At 40.7% G+C, this 16627-nt stretch overlaps 1 protein-coding gene across 1 annotated transcript in view; it reads left to right on the top strand.

Moving 5' to 3' along the window:
- The first annotated feature begins 687 nt into the window (after positions 1-687).
- Ablim1 (actin binding LIM protein 1) overlaps positions 688-16627 on the top strand; it is a 297903-nt gene continuing 281963 nt past the window's right edge. The window contains exon 1 of the mRNA XM_023715544.1: positions 688-882. Coding sequence (XP_023571312.1) covers positions 870-882 — 13 coding nt within the window. The 5' untranslated portion in view covers positions 688-869. The remainder of the gene's footprint in view (positions 883-16627) is intronic.

Raw genomic sequence — 16627 nt, 5'->3', positions numbered from 1 at the left:
CTGATTGCAAGTGGGGGGGGGGGCGTGAATGAGGGAGACCACCTCTCAGTTTAGAACTCAGGGACAGGTGGGTTCGTTAGGCTGCGAGGCAGCATCAAGCTCTAGTTGCCAAACCCCAGGACAGGAGATTTTCTCGTTTTCCCCCATGTCTAGAAGGAGAAGGTAGGTTTCGAGTGCTCACCTTCTGCCCAGCCCAGCCCGGACACTTCAGAGTTGAACCACGAATCAGGTTGATGCACTCAGTCAGGGTGCTGGGTGGAGGGTCCCTGCCCTCCGGGGCTTATTTCAGGGTGGCTGTCCCGGCGCCCCAGCCCACCTGCGAGCTTTTCCAGGCCGGGTGGGCACGGAGAGGAGGCGGGCTGCAGGTGGGCCGCCAGCACCTTCCTCCCACCCAGGGCCAAGCCCCTCGGGGACCGCGGTGTTTCCCCTTCTAGGACATCACTTCAAGGGAGGAAGAGAACCGCTCTTTCTCGCATTCTTTCTCTAGATCTAAGGCAGGAAGACGAAGAGCCATTAACAGCAGCAATATTATTACCATTAAGAACTCAGATCGAGAGGGGAGAAGCTGCGGCGGACGGGGCTCACACGCCCCACCTCGCTCGGGGACAAAGCTCCGCCTGGCGCCGCCGCGGAGGACCCGGCGGGGGAGGCGGGAGCCGCCCAGCCAGCCGCGAGCTGTCAGCGTGGCCGCGCCCCGCGGTCCAGGCCGCCGCGTCCCCGCCCGCCGCCGGGCAGGTGTCCTGCGGGACGATCTAGGAGCCCGAGGCGCAGGGGCCGGGCGGGCGCGGTGCCGGCTGTACTCCACGGATAGCCTCCAAAACCTACGCCCTGCGGCTCCTCCTCTCCCTTCGGCCCCTCCTGCCTGAGCCATGTCCACCAGAGGTGAGTGCGGGCCAGGTGGGCGCGGTCTGCGGACCGGGGCCCGGAGCTGGCTCACCTGGGCGGGCCAGGCAGGTGCAGGAGGGCGAGGGGCTGCGGGAGCCGCACCGGCCCCAACCGGCCTGAAACTTTGGCAGCAAATCCGTGTCTGCAGGGCGGGCGGCTCTGGAGAGGAAGCCCTCGCCCTTGACCTTCATCCCGGTTGTGGTCGAACCCCGAGGGCCAAGGTCCGTGCCCAGCCCACCTGTACCCGCTGCATGCAGGGGCTGGGCGGCATGGGGGATGGGCGGGGAGCTGCTGGGGGTGCGGGGAGGGAGGAAGAGGTGTTTGGTTTTTTTTTTTTTTTTACTTTTCCTTTTTTTTTTTTTTTTTTTTTTTTTTTTTTCTGTTTTTTGTTTTTTTTTTTTTTTTTTTTTTTTTTTCCTTCTTTCTTGTTACCATTTTGCAGCTTGGTTATGGAAAGAATCCAGGGCTTGATGCTGCAAGATTTAAAGCTGCAGTGCTTACGCTCCATTAAACAACAAGTAAATTTCCTACCTGAACCCTCCTTGCGTTCATTTCCTTCCCACTCTCCACTTTTAAGAATTTTATTTTCTTGGAGTAAAACAATTACTGCAGGCGAACTGGGTGATAGAACAGCAAATCAGAACTGCTTTTCAGGCAGGAGTGAGGGGAATGCATTTCTTGCCATCTGGAGCCAGCGAGGACGGTGGGGCAGAGTGAGTTAGTCAGAGCTCAGTGGCTCCTACTATGAGTGAAATGGCAGGGATCAAGGCATTGTGCAGCTTGCAGGCGACTAGAATGCAACGACTTGGTTGCTTTGTCATCCGCATTTGAGGAAAATATTGATTATTTTTAGGATGTGTGTTTGGAAAGCAATAAGCCCTACCCCTTGGGATGCCCTAGACCAACTTGTGAGAGGAGTTACAGAGCTGTTTTTTAAAAGACCTGAAAGCCTGAACTCTGTTTTTGGAGGGGAGTTTAGGAATTTAATAACATGGGCTGGACAATTAAGCACTGCTTTTCAGGTTTCACTCTGGGGATTATAATGAATAATCTCTATCTTGAATGTTTGAATTTCTTTTCAAGGAATCTGATCTTGGTTGATGGTTTTTCTGGCCATGTAGTTGGATGGTGCCATCTCTGCAATGAGGTGGTAAGGGCTGGGCAGAATGACAGGATTTATGGTGCAGAGAGCTGGTTGCAGAGGTGACAAGAGCCCCTGGGACCCGACCCACCTATTCACATCTAATAATCTGTCTCTGTTAGGAGAAGCAAAGGGAGGGCATGATGATAAGAGGAGAGATGGTCATAAGAGACCTGTGAGTATAAATGGGATCTTCAGGGGACTTAAGGGCCCCAGGTGTGCAATCTCTCATGTTCTAAGAGGAAGATTTTGGTCCTGACCTCTGTCCTAAGCACCAAGGAACACATGAAGGATGCTGTGTTCCATTGGAATACTCTCTGAGGTTCAGGTCCACCTCCAGATTCTGTCTACACCATTAACGTCCACGGTGTCAGTGTTGGACACTGTAGGAGCCAAGTAGCCACTGGGAAGGTTGGTCTATCAAGGAAGCATCACCATTAGGTGATGCCATCAATTTCACTTAGCCACCAAAGGTCCCCCCATCACAGGTCTCCGTGGTTCATCTGTGGATGTGGGGTGAAGTGGCCCGGTGACCCCTAGAGGCATTAGTCTTTGACTGTGACAAGCTTTCTCAGTGCTTTCTTCCTGAACCTAGTTCTCATGTAGGATGATTTAGACTCAGAGACCTTCCACTCAGCTGTCCTATCCCCCCTTCAAACCCTCAAACCCACGTTGCTAACCTTGAATCTAGCAGTTTAATCTTGCAGGAGGGCAAGACATAATACTAAATGTTAAGTTATTCAATGCTTTTTTATGTGCCAGCCACTTTGCAGGCATTATACCTCTTAATCTTCACAATAGTACAAACAAGTGGACACTGTCATTGCTTCCCCAGTTCACAGATGGAGAAACTGAGGTTCTGAGAGATTGTGTAATTTGTGTGAGCTTAAATAGTTGAAGTGTCAGGTTCTGATTTTTATACCCTTATCTGTTTGATTTTGACAGATTTTGTATCATCACCTCTAGTATTAATTTTTTTGCTATAAGCGGCACAATCATTGACTTACTAAGGAGACAAGGCAAATGGCCTGCATTGGAAATTAAGGACATTGCCTTGATAAGTGACTTGGAAGTCCCAGTACATGTAGGAGCTTCTTCATGAGCATTTGGTGATGACAAAATAGAGGGAACAGACTCCTACTAACGCTGGCTGTTGTTAACTTGACATTCCCACTCTGTTTCCTCCAGTTTCCAATTTAAGGACCAGGATTTCCTAGATATTGTTAAAGACGGAGGACTTTTCTTCTATCTGTATGAAGTACTTTTTATTTATATGAAGTTGCTAAAAACAACTTTATCTAATTGGTAGAATGGTTATTAGAGTAGCTGGTAATTGAACTTATCTAGAAAAATGTCTATTTTATCTTTTTTTTTAAATGAAACATGCCAATGCTGTTTCACTATTTTTTTTTTTTTTTTTTTTTTAGTTCCGTATCTGCTGTCATCTCTGCTTCTGAAACTAGAGACTAAAACTTCAGGATCAGAAATTAATGTGTCTGCTTAACTGTACAACTTATAAATAGGAAGGTCGTTAGTCCCTGGGAAAGACAAATCCCACTAATTTAAAAAATGATCCCTGTTTATTTCCAGTATCTAGGCTTGTAGGCTTTGGTAGGGGCAGAACTTTTGTAAAATTGAAAACACTAAAATCAGGTGACTCATAAAAAGTAAGCATCATTAAATATTTTTAGAGCAAAATATTATTCATCTAGTCTTTTATTCTATGATAGTAAAGTTATCCTATCTATGATCACCTCAAATATTCTCATCAAGGATTTTAAACTTGGTGGTGTATTTTTGTCACTAGAGACTGAAATGGATCTGTCACATCTTGATTTATGAGTTGCCAGCCACTGGAAATTATAACATAGAACAGAGTGCCCAAATCCATGGAAAACTGTCTAGGTAGTCTCTTAAAAATGTAGATTTCCGGGCCTTGTTCCAGCTCAGTGGATCATCAAAATCTAAAGGAAGAGCTCCCAATTCCTGTACGTGAAATGTTTTCAGGTGATTCTAAGGATCATTAGGCTCCCAAATTTCGGGAACATAAGAGTCATCAAGCATATCAATCTGGACTTTGCTTTTGAACTACCAAATCAGAATATTCAGAATAGGCTGGAAATCTGAATATTTCATAGGCTAGGGTTGATTCTTATGTGTGGGAAGCCATTGGAGCCATTGAGTTGGAGCCTGTCTCCTATTGCGGAATCCAGATCATCCAGCAAGTTTCTAAAAAGGTAACTTTCAAGTTATGAAAGTAATTATTAAAATTTATCATCAATATATTAATATTGTAAAATAGAAACATCTAAGTGGAATATACTACAATAAATCATAAAGTACATTTAAAATTCAAACATAATAGTACAGAAAGTTAAAAATATAAACTTCCTAGTTTTACTCTTGTTATCATTTGTATTGAGAATGTTACCCTGGATCTCATGTGCTCACAGGATGGGCTTTCATATCGGGATTAAATCAGGGGGTGATAGAGTGGACTTACTGTTAGGAGGTGGGCCTGCTCAGAAGAGGGGAGTCGCTGGGGCCCTGACCTGGAAGCCTGCATCTTCCTCTCCAGCTCCTTCCTTCTCTCTGTTTCTGATCACCATGATGTAAGCCACGTTCCTCTGTCCACGCCCTTCCACCATGCCGGCTCTGTATTTAAATTTGTTGAACATGGTCAAAAAACTGTGAGCCAAAAATACACCTCTTCTTGAAATTGTGGATGTCAGTGGTGGCCAAGACAGTGTTCTATTAATTTTTCAGAATAAAATATGGTGGAAGTACATCTGTGTGTCTTTCCCAGCTGTTTGCTCTCTGGTTAACTTTTGGTTCAATTAAGTAAATGTTAAATAGGTATCCCCACAACACAAATGACCGATAACAGACACTATGCAAAGCAAGAGATCATTCCATAAGCATGCTAGCTTTTCAGGTGCTTAGGTCTTGAGGGGAAAGGGGCTGGTACATGGATGTGGATAGATTTTAATGTGCTTCCAGAGAGAGAACTTCAAAGCGTGTATGCTTTGGAAATATTAGAGAAATCTCTCTGTCTTTGCTTTCCAGAATTTTGCCCAGGGGCCAGGGAGATGGCTCAATGGAATAAGCACTTCCCTGGCAAGGGCAAGGGCCTGAGTTCAATCCCCGGTTCTGCCAAAAAAAAAAAAAAAAAAAAACCCAAAAAACAGAATTTTGCCTAAACCAAAAGCAAACTATACATTCTTCCAAGTGGAAAATATACTTCAACTGCAGCTTTTCTTATTTGGCTAAGCACTGGTTTCCAGTGTGCTTGACTGAGAAAAGAAAAAGAATGAGAGCGCTCAGCATTTCATGAACTAACGCAGTGATGTCCAGAACTATCCATCCATTCATCAGTCCATCCATCCACCCATCTCATAAACATTTGTTGAGCCCTCCTAGAACTCATAATCAAATAAACTCCACTTAAAATCCCATTGTCAGTACTTGTTACATTTTGTGATATCGCACGGGATAGACAAGCCCAGGTGGTCACTGTGGTAGTACCACAGTGGAGCTGTTATCTCTTAAAGCATGCAGCATTAACCACACAGCGGCTTGTACCAAAAGAACCTGTTTTACACCCATTCCTTAGGGACCCCTGGGGATGCATTCTGAAGCTCTGTGTGGTCTTCTCCTGCAGTCCCTCTTGCCATCTGATCGGCTCATCTTGTGGCAGTGTGACAATGCTAATCAGATACCCATAATTCTACCCGCAGGGTAAAGCAAGGCTTGCATCTTCCACAGTCTCCAGTAGAGCTTCCAGATTTAGCTCCAGTTTTCTCCCTGACCACATTGCCGCTCTCTGATTTTGTACATACATGCTGGCCTGGAGCACAGTGCCGTCATTCCGTTCCAGATTGTTGCCTGGGTCAACGTTTACTTCTTGCATTTAATATAGAGATTGACATATACCATAGCAGTTATCCTTCAAACTGGAATACTTCTGTCTAGGACAATTGCTAAACCTGATGGGATGCTAGGAAAACAGGTGAATGAATAGCAGAGGTATTTTGAACAAATCATACTGTATGCTTTCTAACATATATTGTTTTAAGCCAGTTTGTACTTTGATGTCAATATATTCCTTGGACTCAAAAGATAGAATTTTGGTCGAAAGCTGAAGTCTGCCTCTGGTATTACTTGCATTATGGACTGCCTACATCAAAATTTAAACTTAAATCCTCGCCTGGCTCTTTCCTCCCTTTCAATCCAGCTCATTTCTAAACTATTTACCAAGTGATTAAGTTGGCTTGCTCAGATATAGTTACTATTAGAGATGGATGGCATTTATTGTAAAATCAAACCCAAGCTGCCAATGATGGTGCATGCCTATAATCTCAGGTACTAGGGAAGCTGAAGCAGGAGGGTCATAAGTTCAAGGCCAGTCTGGGCAATTTAGTGAGATCCTGTCTCAGAATAAAAAATGAAAAAGTCTATGAATGTAGCTCAGTGGTAGAACACTTCTGGGTTCAATCTGCAGTACCACAAAACAAACAAACACACGACTAAATAAATAAAATCCAAATGAAGAGTTGGGATATTTGCTTTTTCTTTGAGGAGGGGCACATGGTGGTTTCCTTTTACTGAGGTAAACTACCTAGAGAAAAACTACTGTATTGTGGGAAGGAAAGTTTTGGTCCCTCTTTCATTACTTTGAATAAGTGGCTTTATTTCTTTGTGCTAATAATTTCTTTCTTTCTTTCTTTCTTTCTTTCTTTCTTTCTTTCTTTCTTTCTTTCTTTGTACAGGGGATCGAACTCAGGACCTTGCACTTGACAGGCAGGCACTTATGCCACCAAGCTATCTCCCCAGCAATGCAGTTTCAAAGTGGCTTTAAAATGAATAGTCTAACTATGTTTATTCTTTTACTTACCACTTACTTGACAATTTTTTGCCAATATGCTACAGATTTATTTTTCCAGTATTATTTTATTTGGAAAATTATGTAATATGCACTTAGCACTATAAGGGAATTGTCTATTTCTTTAAAACCATAACTGCTAGGTGGACAAGTCTTTATTTAGTAGATGAACCTATAAAAACCTTGCATTATTGAACCTTGTATTAAAATAAAAATGAAAACAAAAGTTTTAGGTTAAGCACTCACAAATTATTTGCTGATTGATTGGTGATCACATGACTTTTATCCTTTTGTTTGATAGTTTTTGTAGACTTGTAGAAGGAAAAATCTCTCCATGCCTAATTATTATTCACATAAGAGAAATTAGTCCTTTATTCTGTATGGCGTGTTCTTTTCCCAATTCTTTAGCATGATTACATATCAGAATAATATTTGGCGGCATATATGTAACTGCCTTAGGATCAATTTTTAAGTAGTTTTTCCCAAAGAAAATACCTTATAGTATATTTTTGCATGAGGTTGAACCCACAGTCTTCACTGATGCTTTTCTTTCCCAACTTACTGGAAATTCATTTGAAAACATCGACAACAGACGAGGCACCAGAGAACGGGTGGTAACAATGAAGGGAAATGAGGACAATGAGGTAAACAGCTATTTCTGGCTTGCAGCTCCGAATAGGAATGAACAGAAGGAGAGGAGCCCCAGAGTCTGGGGGAAGCAGGGAGGGGAGACGGCCATAATTTTCAAAAGTGAAAAAAAGCTGCACAAAAGAGATTTAGATTGGCAATCTCTAATGGACTCCAGGGAGATGTTTTTGTTCTTATTGTTCTCTATAAAACAAGTCTATCTTTATTTTGAGTCATTGAAGCATTTGAGTGAGTAATGTTTATGGGCACTGGTGAAGGGCTGGTTTTCTCACCAGTTCTTTAGACCATTCATCTCAGGAGAACCTATTCTGTGGTTAGATGCTTGATCTAAATTGGAGAGTTAAAGTTAGAAAGAAGGTGTTCATTTATCTAGTAATTGAACGTAGATGGCAGTGTTCTAGGTGTTGAGGTGAGAAAGTCACTTGCCAAGAAGCACATGAAAGTCAGTGATAGTACTGTGAGGAAAACAAAGAAGAGCAAGTAGAGTAGTTAGTGTTGGAGGTTTGGGAGGGCGGGAAGGTGCTATTTGTGGGAGCCGTAATAGATGTCTCTAATAGAGTGACATTTGAGCAGGGACCTGAAGGCAGTGAAGAGGGCATGCAGATCTTACTTCTAAGGATGTTTTCTAAGCAGTGTGATGAGCAATGTGAATACCTTGAGATCTATCCAGCTTGCATTTGCTAGGACCAGCCGGGAGGGTCAGTGTGGCTACAGCACAGAGGCCAAGAGGAGGATAAAGATGGGGAGGGGGAGAGAGACAGAGAGAGACAGAGACAGACAGACAGACAGACAGACAGAGACAGAGAGAGACAGAGAGAGACAGAGACAGAGACAAACAGAGAAAGAGACAGAGACACAGGACATAAACACAGACAGAGAGGCAGAGAGGGGGGAACTGAGTCATATCAGACTGGTCTTGCAGGCCACTATAAGGACTTGAGTTTTATTTATTTATTTATTTATTTATTTATTTGATACAGGGTCTTGCTACACCACTCAGACTCATAGCGATCCTCTCATCTCAGCCTCGCAAGTGCTGGGATTACAGGCATGCGCCACCACACCTGGTTTCAGTGGCTGGCATGGCATGCAATACTGGGGGTCAAACTCTGGTCCTTGCTCTTGCCAGGCAGGCACTTAGACTGCCAGGCTATCTTGTCAGTGTAGGACTTGAGTTTTTCTCAAGTTAGGATAAAAAGAGGCAGAAAACCCTTGGAAATTTCTGAGCAAAGTTGTGAGGTAACTTGTTATAGTTTGAAGAATTGCACAGTCCACAATGTGGAGAGCAGACTGGGGCAAAGGGTGACTAAAGAAAGCAGGAAGACCAGCTATTGGGACTGTCAAGAGAATGGTGATGGTCCAGGTGACAGGAACTCAGTTGGTGAGAAGTCGCTGGGTTTTGCAAGTATCTCTCAGCCATTGCTTATAGGATGTGCTGGTGGGCTGGAAGCAGGAAGTACGAGAGAGAGGAAAACCTTGGCTATGTCCCAGTTTCTCAGCCATGGAGAGTGTAGTAGAAAGCGTCGTTTCCTAGGATGAGAAGAATGTAGGAGAGCACTGAGGAGGGGTAAGGTGGGGTGGGCAGAAGCGAGCACTTCGGATAGTCAGTAAGTCTGATATGTCCGCTAGATGCCCTATTATAAGGATACTTATTATGCCTACTTTGTAGATAGCGAAAAAGAAGCATAGATAAGTGAGGAAACTTGCCTAAGATCAGTATCAGTTAATAGAGGTTTGAGCCAGGATTTAAATTCATCTCTTCTTAAGGCCAGAATAGGTGCTATTTACCACAGAGCTGCCTGTTTTCATGAGGCTCTTTACAAATATCAGGAAAAGAGTATCTTTAGTTTTCATTTCTTGATTATTTGTGACTTCTCATTATGAGGTAATATTTCCTTTCTTTGTTTCTTTTCTTTTTTTTTTTTTAGACAGGGTTTTGTGGAATGACCTAGGCTAAACTTGAACATGTGATCCTCCTGCCTCAGCCTTCTAGAATTTTCTGCATCTTTTTAACATGGCTTGGCTTGGGCTTAAGGGAAAAAATGTTACATTATTCAAAATTGTATCATTTAATAAATTTAGCAATATTATGATTGTTGCCCTTTCCGGTGGTGACGACCTCCCCATGAGAACATGCCTCTCGCAAAAGATTTCCTTCATACCTCTCCAGAGGAGGAGAAGAGGAAGCAGAAGAAGAAGCGCCTGGTACAGAGCCCCAGTTCCTATTCATGGACGTGGAGTGCCCAGGATGCTATAAAATCACCACGGTCTTTAGCCATGCGCAGACGGTAGTTCTGTGTGTCGGCTGGTCCTCTGTCCTGCGCCAGCCTACAGGAGGGAAAGCAAGGCCCACAGAAGGATGTTCCTTCAGGAAGAAGCAGCACTAACAGTAGCCTCAATCAAGATGAGTGGGAAGCCATCCCAATAAACACATTTTGGATTAAAAATATATTATGATTGTTAGCCCTGAGAAATCACTGCTGAGACACAAACATCCTCTTATTTTGGCTTCCATTCATTGCCTCACTCTTTGTAACTTGACCGTTTGCAATGAACCAGGCCTGAGGTTGTGGCTACCAGACTAATGGAAGAGATCAGTGGTCTAGGAGTGTCCTGAGATAACACAGAGTCGAGGTACACTTGATAAAGTAAGTGATATTTGAATGGGGCCTTGAAGAATGAGTGGAATCTGCCAAACAGAAAAGTATGAAAAATAGTCTTCTATTCAAGACTCAGGAAACAGAACTTTTTTAGAATTTTTAAAATAGTAATTAAATATATTGAACTTTAAGATTAAAATACTTGAAGTTAGACTCAACATATTGGAACAATCCGAGGGAAAATTTAAAACCATCCTAGAGAGTGCAAAAGATTTAAGTCATTAGATGTAGTAAGCTCTTGTATAATGAGACACAAGATTGTAAAGATGTTCATTTTTCCCTGAATCTCTCTATAAAAGGAATGTAATCCTACTTAAAATGCCAACAAGAGCTTTTCTTGGGAAAATGGAGGAAGGGTACTATTCTTCATTTTTTCAAATAAAATATATGAAATTGTAAGAGAATTAAGTGTAATCATGAGAGATTGACCTTATTGGACAGTGAAACATAATATGAGCCTACAATAAATAGTGCAATTTTAGAAGAAAAATTAGAAGACTGAAAAACATCAGAGTACTTTGAACAAAAGTACATGGTTTTGTTTTTTTGTAGGAAAGATAACATTTCAAAGTTTGAATAAGAGGAATGATTATTCAGTATGTAATATTGGGGTAATTGGCTGTTTTAAAAAATAAACCTGAATCTATTTTTTACACACACACGTGCACAGAATTCCTCTTGCTCAGTGACAGAATATGGCAGAATATGGGTTTAGCATGTGTGAGGCACTGAGTTTTATCCTGAGCAAACACATGCACACACACACACACACACACACACACACATTCACACACAGAGAAGAGGAGAACATGAGTGACATGACTTGATAGCATTCTGACCTGCTAAACATGACATAAAGACTAAAAGTCCAAAAAGAGAAGGTGGACACATTTAGCTGCGTATAAATAAAGGAATTTCTGTGTGGTATTTACCACACTTTCTCTGCTGTCTTGTCATTCTCCCAGGCTCCCAGTAGAGCTGGCCCCAGGAATGTGCAGGTGGCACATAACAAGGACTGAGACCGAGGGAAGGGTGAGACCCAGGTGAGAGCCTTTTGGAAGCTTGATGACCACTTTGCTGGTGTTAGTGTTATAGCTTACGCGACCATCTCCTTGGGGTTTTCCTCTCCGCACAAAGCAGGCCAGACAAGCATTGCATTTCTTCGCTCATCCTGCAAGTGTGTATGGAGAAATTTTTTTACCAAACACAAGGGGCATAGGAAAGACTAAGGCATAGTCTTTGCCTTAAATACACCTTTGGGTAGTTAGGTCTCAGTGGTATTTCTTTTTCTGTTTTGGACAGTTGTAGAAATGACGCTAAGCTCTAGATGAGTGTTTCCTTAAAGTTAATGCTAGGCTGTCCACTGCACATGCTCACACTTTTACCATAGAAATAGGTGACCCAGCGGGTGAGCACTGGTCCTGCAGAGGAGGAGGACTGCCTGCTAGGCCTAGGAAGAGGGCTAGAAAAGCACTTGGGGTGAGGCTGGACTTGGCAGTTTAACTCATTGATCACAGCATTATCTTCTTCCCAAACAAAGGTATCTTCAGTGATGAACACTAAAATAAGGGTATGTGGGCACTTGATTCAGAACATTTGATTTAAATGAGCTTTCTATTAGTGTTCTTAGAGATTAGCCTGCCCTGGTTCTTTAAATACTTCTGATTAAATCAGGGCCTCGTATTGGATATACTCGTTCCACTGATTTCTCGGCTAATAAGCGCCCTTTAAACTTGGCCACATGAAGTGTTCTTCTTCTGACAGCTATCCTTCTTCCCTGCATGTGTCCCTACTCCCAGACTCTTTCATTTTGGCATCGAGCACACTGAGTTGTAGAGAGATGTAGTTGTACAGAGATGTTGTCTAGGGGGTGCTGTTTTCTAAACTGGGAATTCTGTGAAGCCAAGACTCAAATGATGCGTGGGTATTCCCAGATCTTAGTTTACTGTGGGACCTGAGACTGAGTGTACCATTCCTAAATAGCTGTTGACAGAACTGGGTGAATAAAGGTGGCTAAGAAATTCACAGTTTGGATAATGTCCCATGAGCAGCCAAAAAGAATGTGTGTTTTGATATGGAGTGGATCACTATGAAAAGATCTATTAAATCCATTGGTTCACACATTTGGTTCAATTCTGATTTTTCTTTGTTGTTTTTTTTTTTTTTTTTCTGGTTTATCTACTTGTGATAGTGAGGTATTAAGTCCCCAATGACAATTGTGTTAGTACTTATTTGATTTTTAATATCCACCAATATTTGTTTTTAGATTGTTGTGCACACCTATATTTGGTGCATATGTATTTATGATTACTATCTTTTCATCTTGGAATTTTCCCCTCACAAGTATGTAGTAAGTTTCTCTGTCTCTTTTTTGTCAGTCTTGGCTTGAAGTTCACTTTATCTGCAAATAGAATAGCCACCCCTGCTTTTTTCTGGGGTCCTGTGGCATAAAGTATTGTTTCACATCTCTGTCTGTCTTTTTTTTTTTTTTTTTTTGTATTTTAGGGAAAGATTTACAGGGTGCTCAGAGTCTCTCTACTAGATCAGACTCATAGTGATCCTCCTGTTTAAAACCTCCCAAGGTCTCAGCATGCCCCGGGGTCAGGGCCGGCACGGCAGGCCCAGGGATCAAATGCCTAGTCCCTGCGCCAGTCTGCTGAGCTATTTGGCCAGCCCTTGTTTTGCATCCTTTGACTTTCAGTTTATGAATTTCTGTTTGAGTTCAGTGTATTTCTTGTATGCAGCTTATTGTTGGATCATGTTTCTTGATCCATTTGGTTACCACCTACTAGCTCATAGAACATGCTTAAGTATATGCAAACTAGTTTGAAATTATTCCATGCATGTTATTAGACCATAGTACAATGACACTGGAAATCAGAGGCAAAAAGAACCACAATACACCATAAACACATGAAAGTTAAATGACTGCTGAATAACCAGTGGGTCACAGATAAAATTAGAGAAGAAATTGAAGCATCCATAATTAAATAGTAATAATGATACAGTATACCAGAACTTATCAGACACAATGAAAGCAGAGAAATTTATAGCAGTGAAATCTCATGTCAGGAGAGCAAAACAAACTCAAATAAACAACCTAATGCTGAACCTGAAACTTCTAAGAAAAGAACAGATATCAGAGCAGAAATTAATGCAACTGAGACTAAGACAACAATGCAAAGACTCAATGAATTAAAGAGTTGGTTCTTTGAAGGAGTAAATAAAATTAATAAACCTTTAGCCAACCTTATCAAAAGAAAATGGAAGGACTAAAATTCATGCAATTAGGGATGGAAACCACAATGGATCCTGTGGAAATCCAGAAGATCATCAATACCTACTTTAATAAGATGGAAAACATGGATGAAATAGGAAGATTCCTAGATACATATGAATTGCCAAAGTTGAATCAAGAAGATATATAAACTCCAAATAACCCAGTATCAGTCAATGAAATTGAAAATATTGTTTCTTGGGAGGCTAAAAAACAGGAAGGATCACTACAAGTCTGATCCATGTAGTGAGACACTGTAGATCCTATACTAAATACATAAAAAAGAAAATGTTGTTTAAAAAAATTACCAACAAATAAAAGCCCAGTCATGATTGGTTCACTGCTGAATTCTACAAGAAAAAAAAATAAATTCTACAAGAAATGTATTTACTTTATTAATTAAGTTTATTGCTTCATTTGAATACCTAAGTATCACATTCTATAAGACATTTAGAGAAGATCTAATGATGTTATTTCTCAAACTCTTTAATGAATTTGAAAAGGAAACAATACCCCCAAACTCATTCCTGCAAGTCAGTGTTACCTTGATACCAAAACCAGACAAGGATCAAACCAAAAACGAGAACTATTCCCTAATGAACATAGATGCAAAAATCTTCAGTAAAATACTGACAAACAGAATGCAGCAAATAATCAAGAAGAGTACACACCATCACCAAGTAGGATTCATCCGAGGGATGCAGGGATGTTTCCGCACATGCAAAGGATTAAATGTAGTATACTTTGTTAATAAAGCCAAAGACAAAAATCACATGATTCTCTTAATAGATGCAGAAAAAAAAAGCATTTGACAAACCATTCAAGATAAAATGGTTTGATCAACACCCATTCAAGATAAAATCCTACAGAAAATTGAAATAGATGGTCTATACCTCAATCTTATAAAAGCCATCTATGACAAACCAACAGCCAACATCATATTAAAGCCGAAAGCTTTCATTCTAAAATTGAACAAGACAAGTGGTCCACTCTTACCACTCCCATTCAATATAGTTCAGGAAACATTAGTCCGAGCAATTAGACAAGAGAAGAAGTTAAATTATCAGTATTTGTAGATATGGTACTCTACATAGAAGATCCCAAAAGCTCTACCAAGAAGCTTCTAGATTTAATAATCAAATTCAGTCACATAGTTGGATACAAAGTCATTCCTCAGAATCAGTCATATTCCTGAACACAAACAGACTCACTGAGAGAGAAATTAGTGATATGCAATCCCTTTCACAATAGCCTCAAAAGAAAAGAAAAAGAAAAAGAAAAATACTGAGGAATAAGTCTAACAATGGAAACAAAAGATCCCTACACTGAAAACTACAGTACTCTGGAAAAAGAGATTAAAGACTGTATCAGAAAAAGGAAAGATATCACTTGCTTTGGGGTAGAAAGGACTAATATAGTGAAAATGGCCATATTTCCAAAATTGTTATACAGATTTAATGCAATCCCAATCAAAATACAATTAGCATGCTTCACACAACTAGGGTAAACAGTCTTAAAATTCATTTGGAACCAGAAGACACATAGAATAGCAAAAGTAATCATAGGCAACAAAGTCAAGGTAGTGGTATCACAATCCCTAACTTGAAATTAAACTACAGAGTGACTGCGAGAAAAACAGCATGACATTGACAAAAACAAAAAAACCTGAAGATCAGTGGAAGAGTTTAGAAGATACAGAAACAGATCCAAACACTCATCCACATAGGGACCAAACTGGCTTTCCATAACTCAGAGACTAAAACTAGACCATATCTATCACCATGCACTAAGGTAAAATCAAAGTGGATCAAAGATCTAAATATTAAAACAGAAACACTATACTGCTGGAATAGAGAATAAATAGAACTCTTGAAGTTATGTATGTAGGCAAAGACCTAATGCCCAAACCCCAGCTCCATGGGAAATGCAAGAATCAACAACTGGGATTGCATCTTATTAAAAAGCTTTTGCACAGCAAAAATAAGTCACCAACAGAGTGAAAAGACAGCTTACAGAGTGGGAAAACATTTTAGCCAGTTCTTCATCAGACAAAGTACTAATATCAGGAACATGAAAGTATTAAAAAAAAATCAGATCCACAAATTTAAAGACTCAATACAAAAATGGGTATCAGAGATGAAAGCACACTTCTTAGATGAAAGAGAAATGACAAATAAATATATGAAAAAATTTAGCATCACTGATCCTTTGAGAGATGCAAATTAAAACAACACTGAGGTTCCATCTCACTCCAAAATGAATGAGTGTTATAAAAAAAATGAATAACAAGGGCTGGGGAGATGGCTCAGTAGAATAAGTGCTTCCTTGGCAAGCACAAGGGTCTGAGTTCAATCCCCATTTCCGGAAAAAAAAAAAAAAAAAGAATAACAAATGCTAGTACGGATGTGGGAAACCCTTCTCCACTGTTGGTAGGAGTGTAGATTGGTGCAACTACTGTGGAAATCAGTGTAGAGATTCCTCACAAAATTAGGGCTAGAGGTCCCATTTGGCCCAGTTATTCCCCTTCTTGGTATCTTCCCAAAAGAATTAAAAACATCATAACACAGTGCTATATGCATACCCACATTTAGAGCAGTATAACTTGTAATAGCTAAATCTTGGAAACTATTCAAATGTCCATTACCGTATGAATGAATAAAAGATATCTTTATACAGTGGAGCACTTCTCAGCCATAAAGAAGGATAAACTTGAGACATGTATAACTAAATGGATGGACCTTGAGATGATGCTCTTTTAAGTGAAATGAATTGGACAAACATGTAAATACCACATTGTTTTTCTGGTGTGAGAAGCTGAAAGTGTAAATAAGAACCAGAATGCCAGAATGTAATCATAGATACTGTGACATGGGAACAAATTGTTCAGAAGGAAAGGAAAACTAGGGAAGTGAAGGAAGAAGAAAGGGAAACTTGAGAATAGAAGGATAAAGTGGAAACTAAGCTTTGCAAACAAAGATGAAAAGAGGGATTGAAGGGAGGGGAGGGGAATGGAAAAAAAGAATCAAGATATATCATGTGCATGTACAAATTTACTCTGATAAATGTGATCATTATGTCTATGTAAATGGCTAGATAATTTTTTTTTTTTTTTTTTTTTTTTTTTTTTTTGTACC

Source organism: Octodon degus, unplaced genomic scaffold, assembly GCF_000260255.1.
Source record: "Octodon degus isolate 3935 unplaced genomic scaffold, OctDeg1.0 scaffold00042, whole genome shotgun sequence".
Lineage (NCBI taxonomy): Eukaryota > Metazoa > Chordata > Mammalia > Rodentia > Octodontidae > Octodon > Octodon degus.
This window is presented reverse-complemented; position numbering and strand designations above follow the sequence as displayed.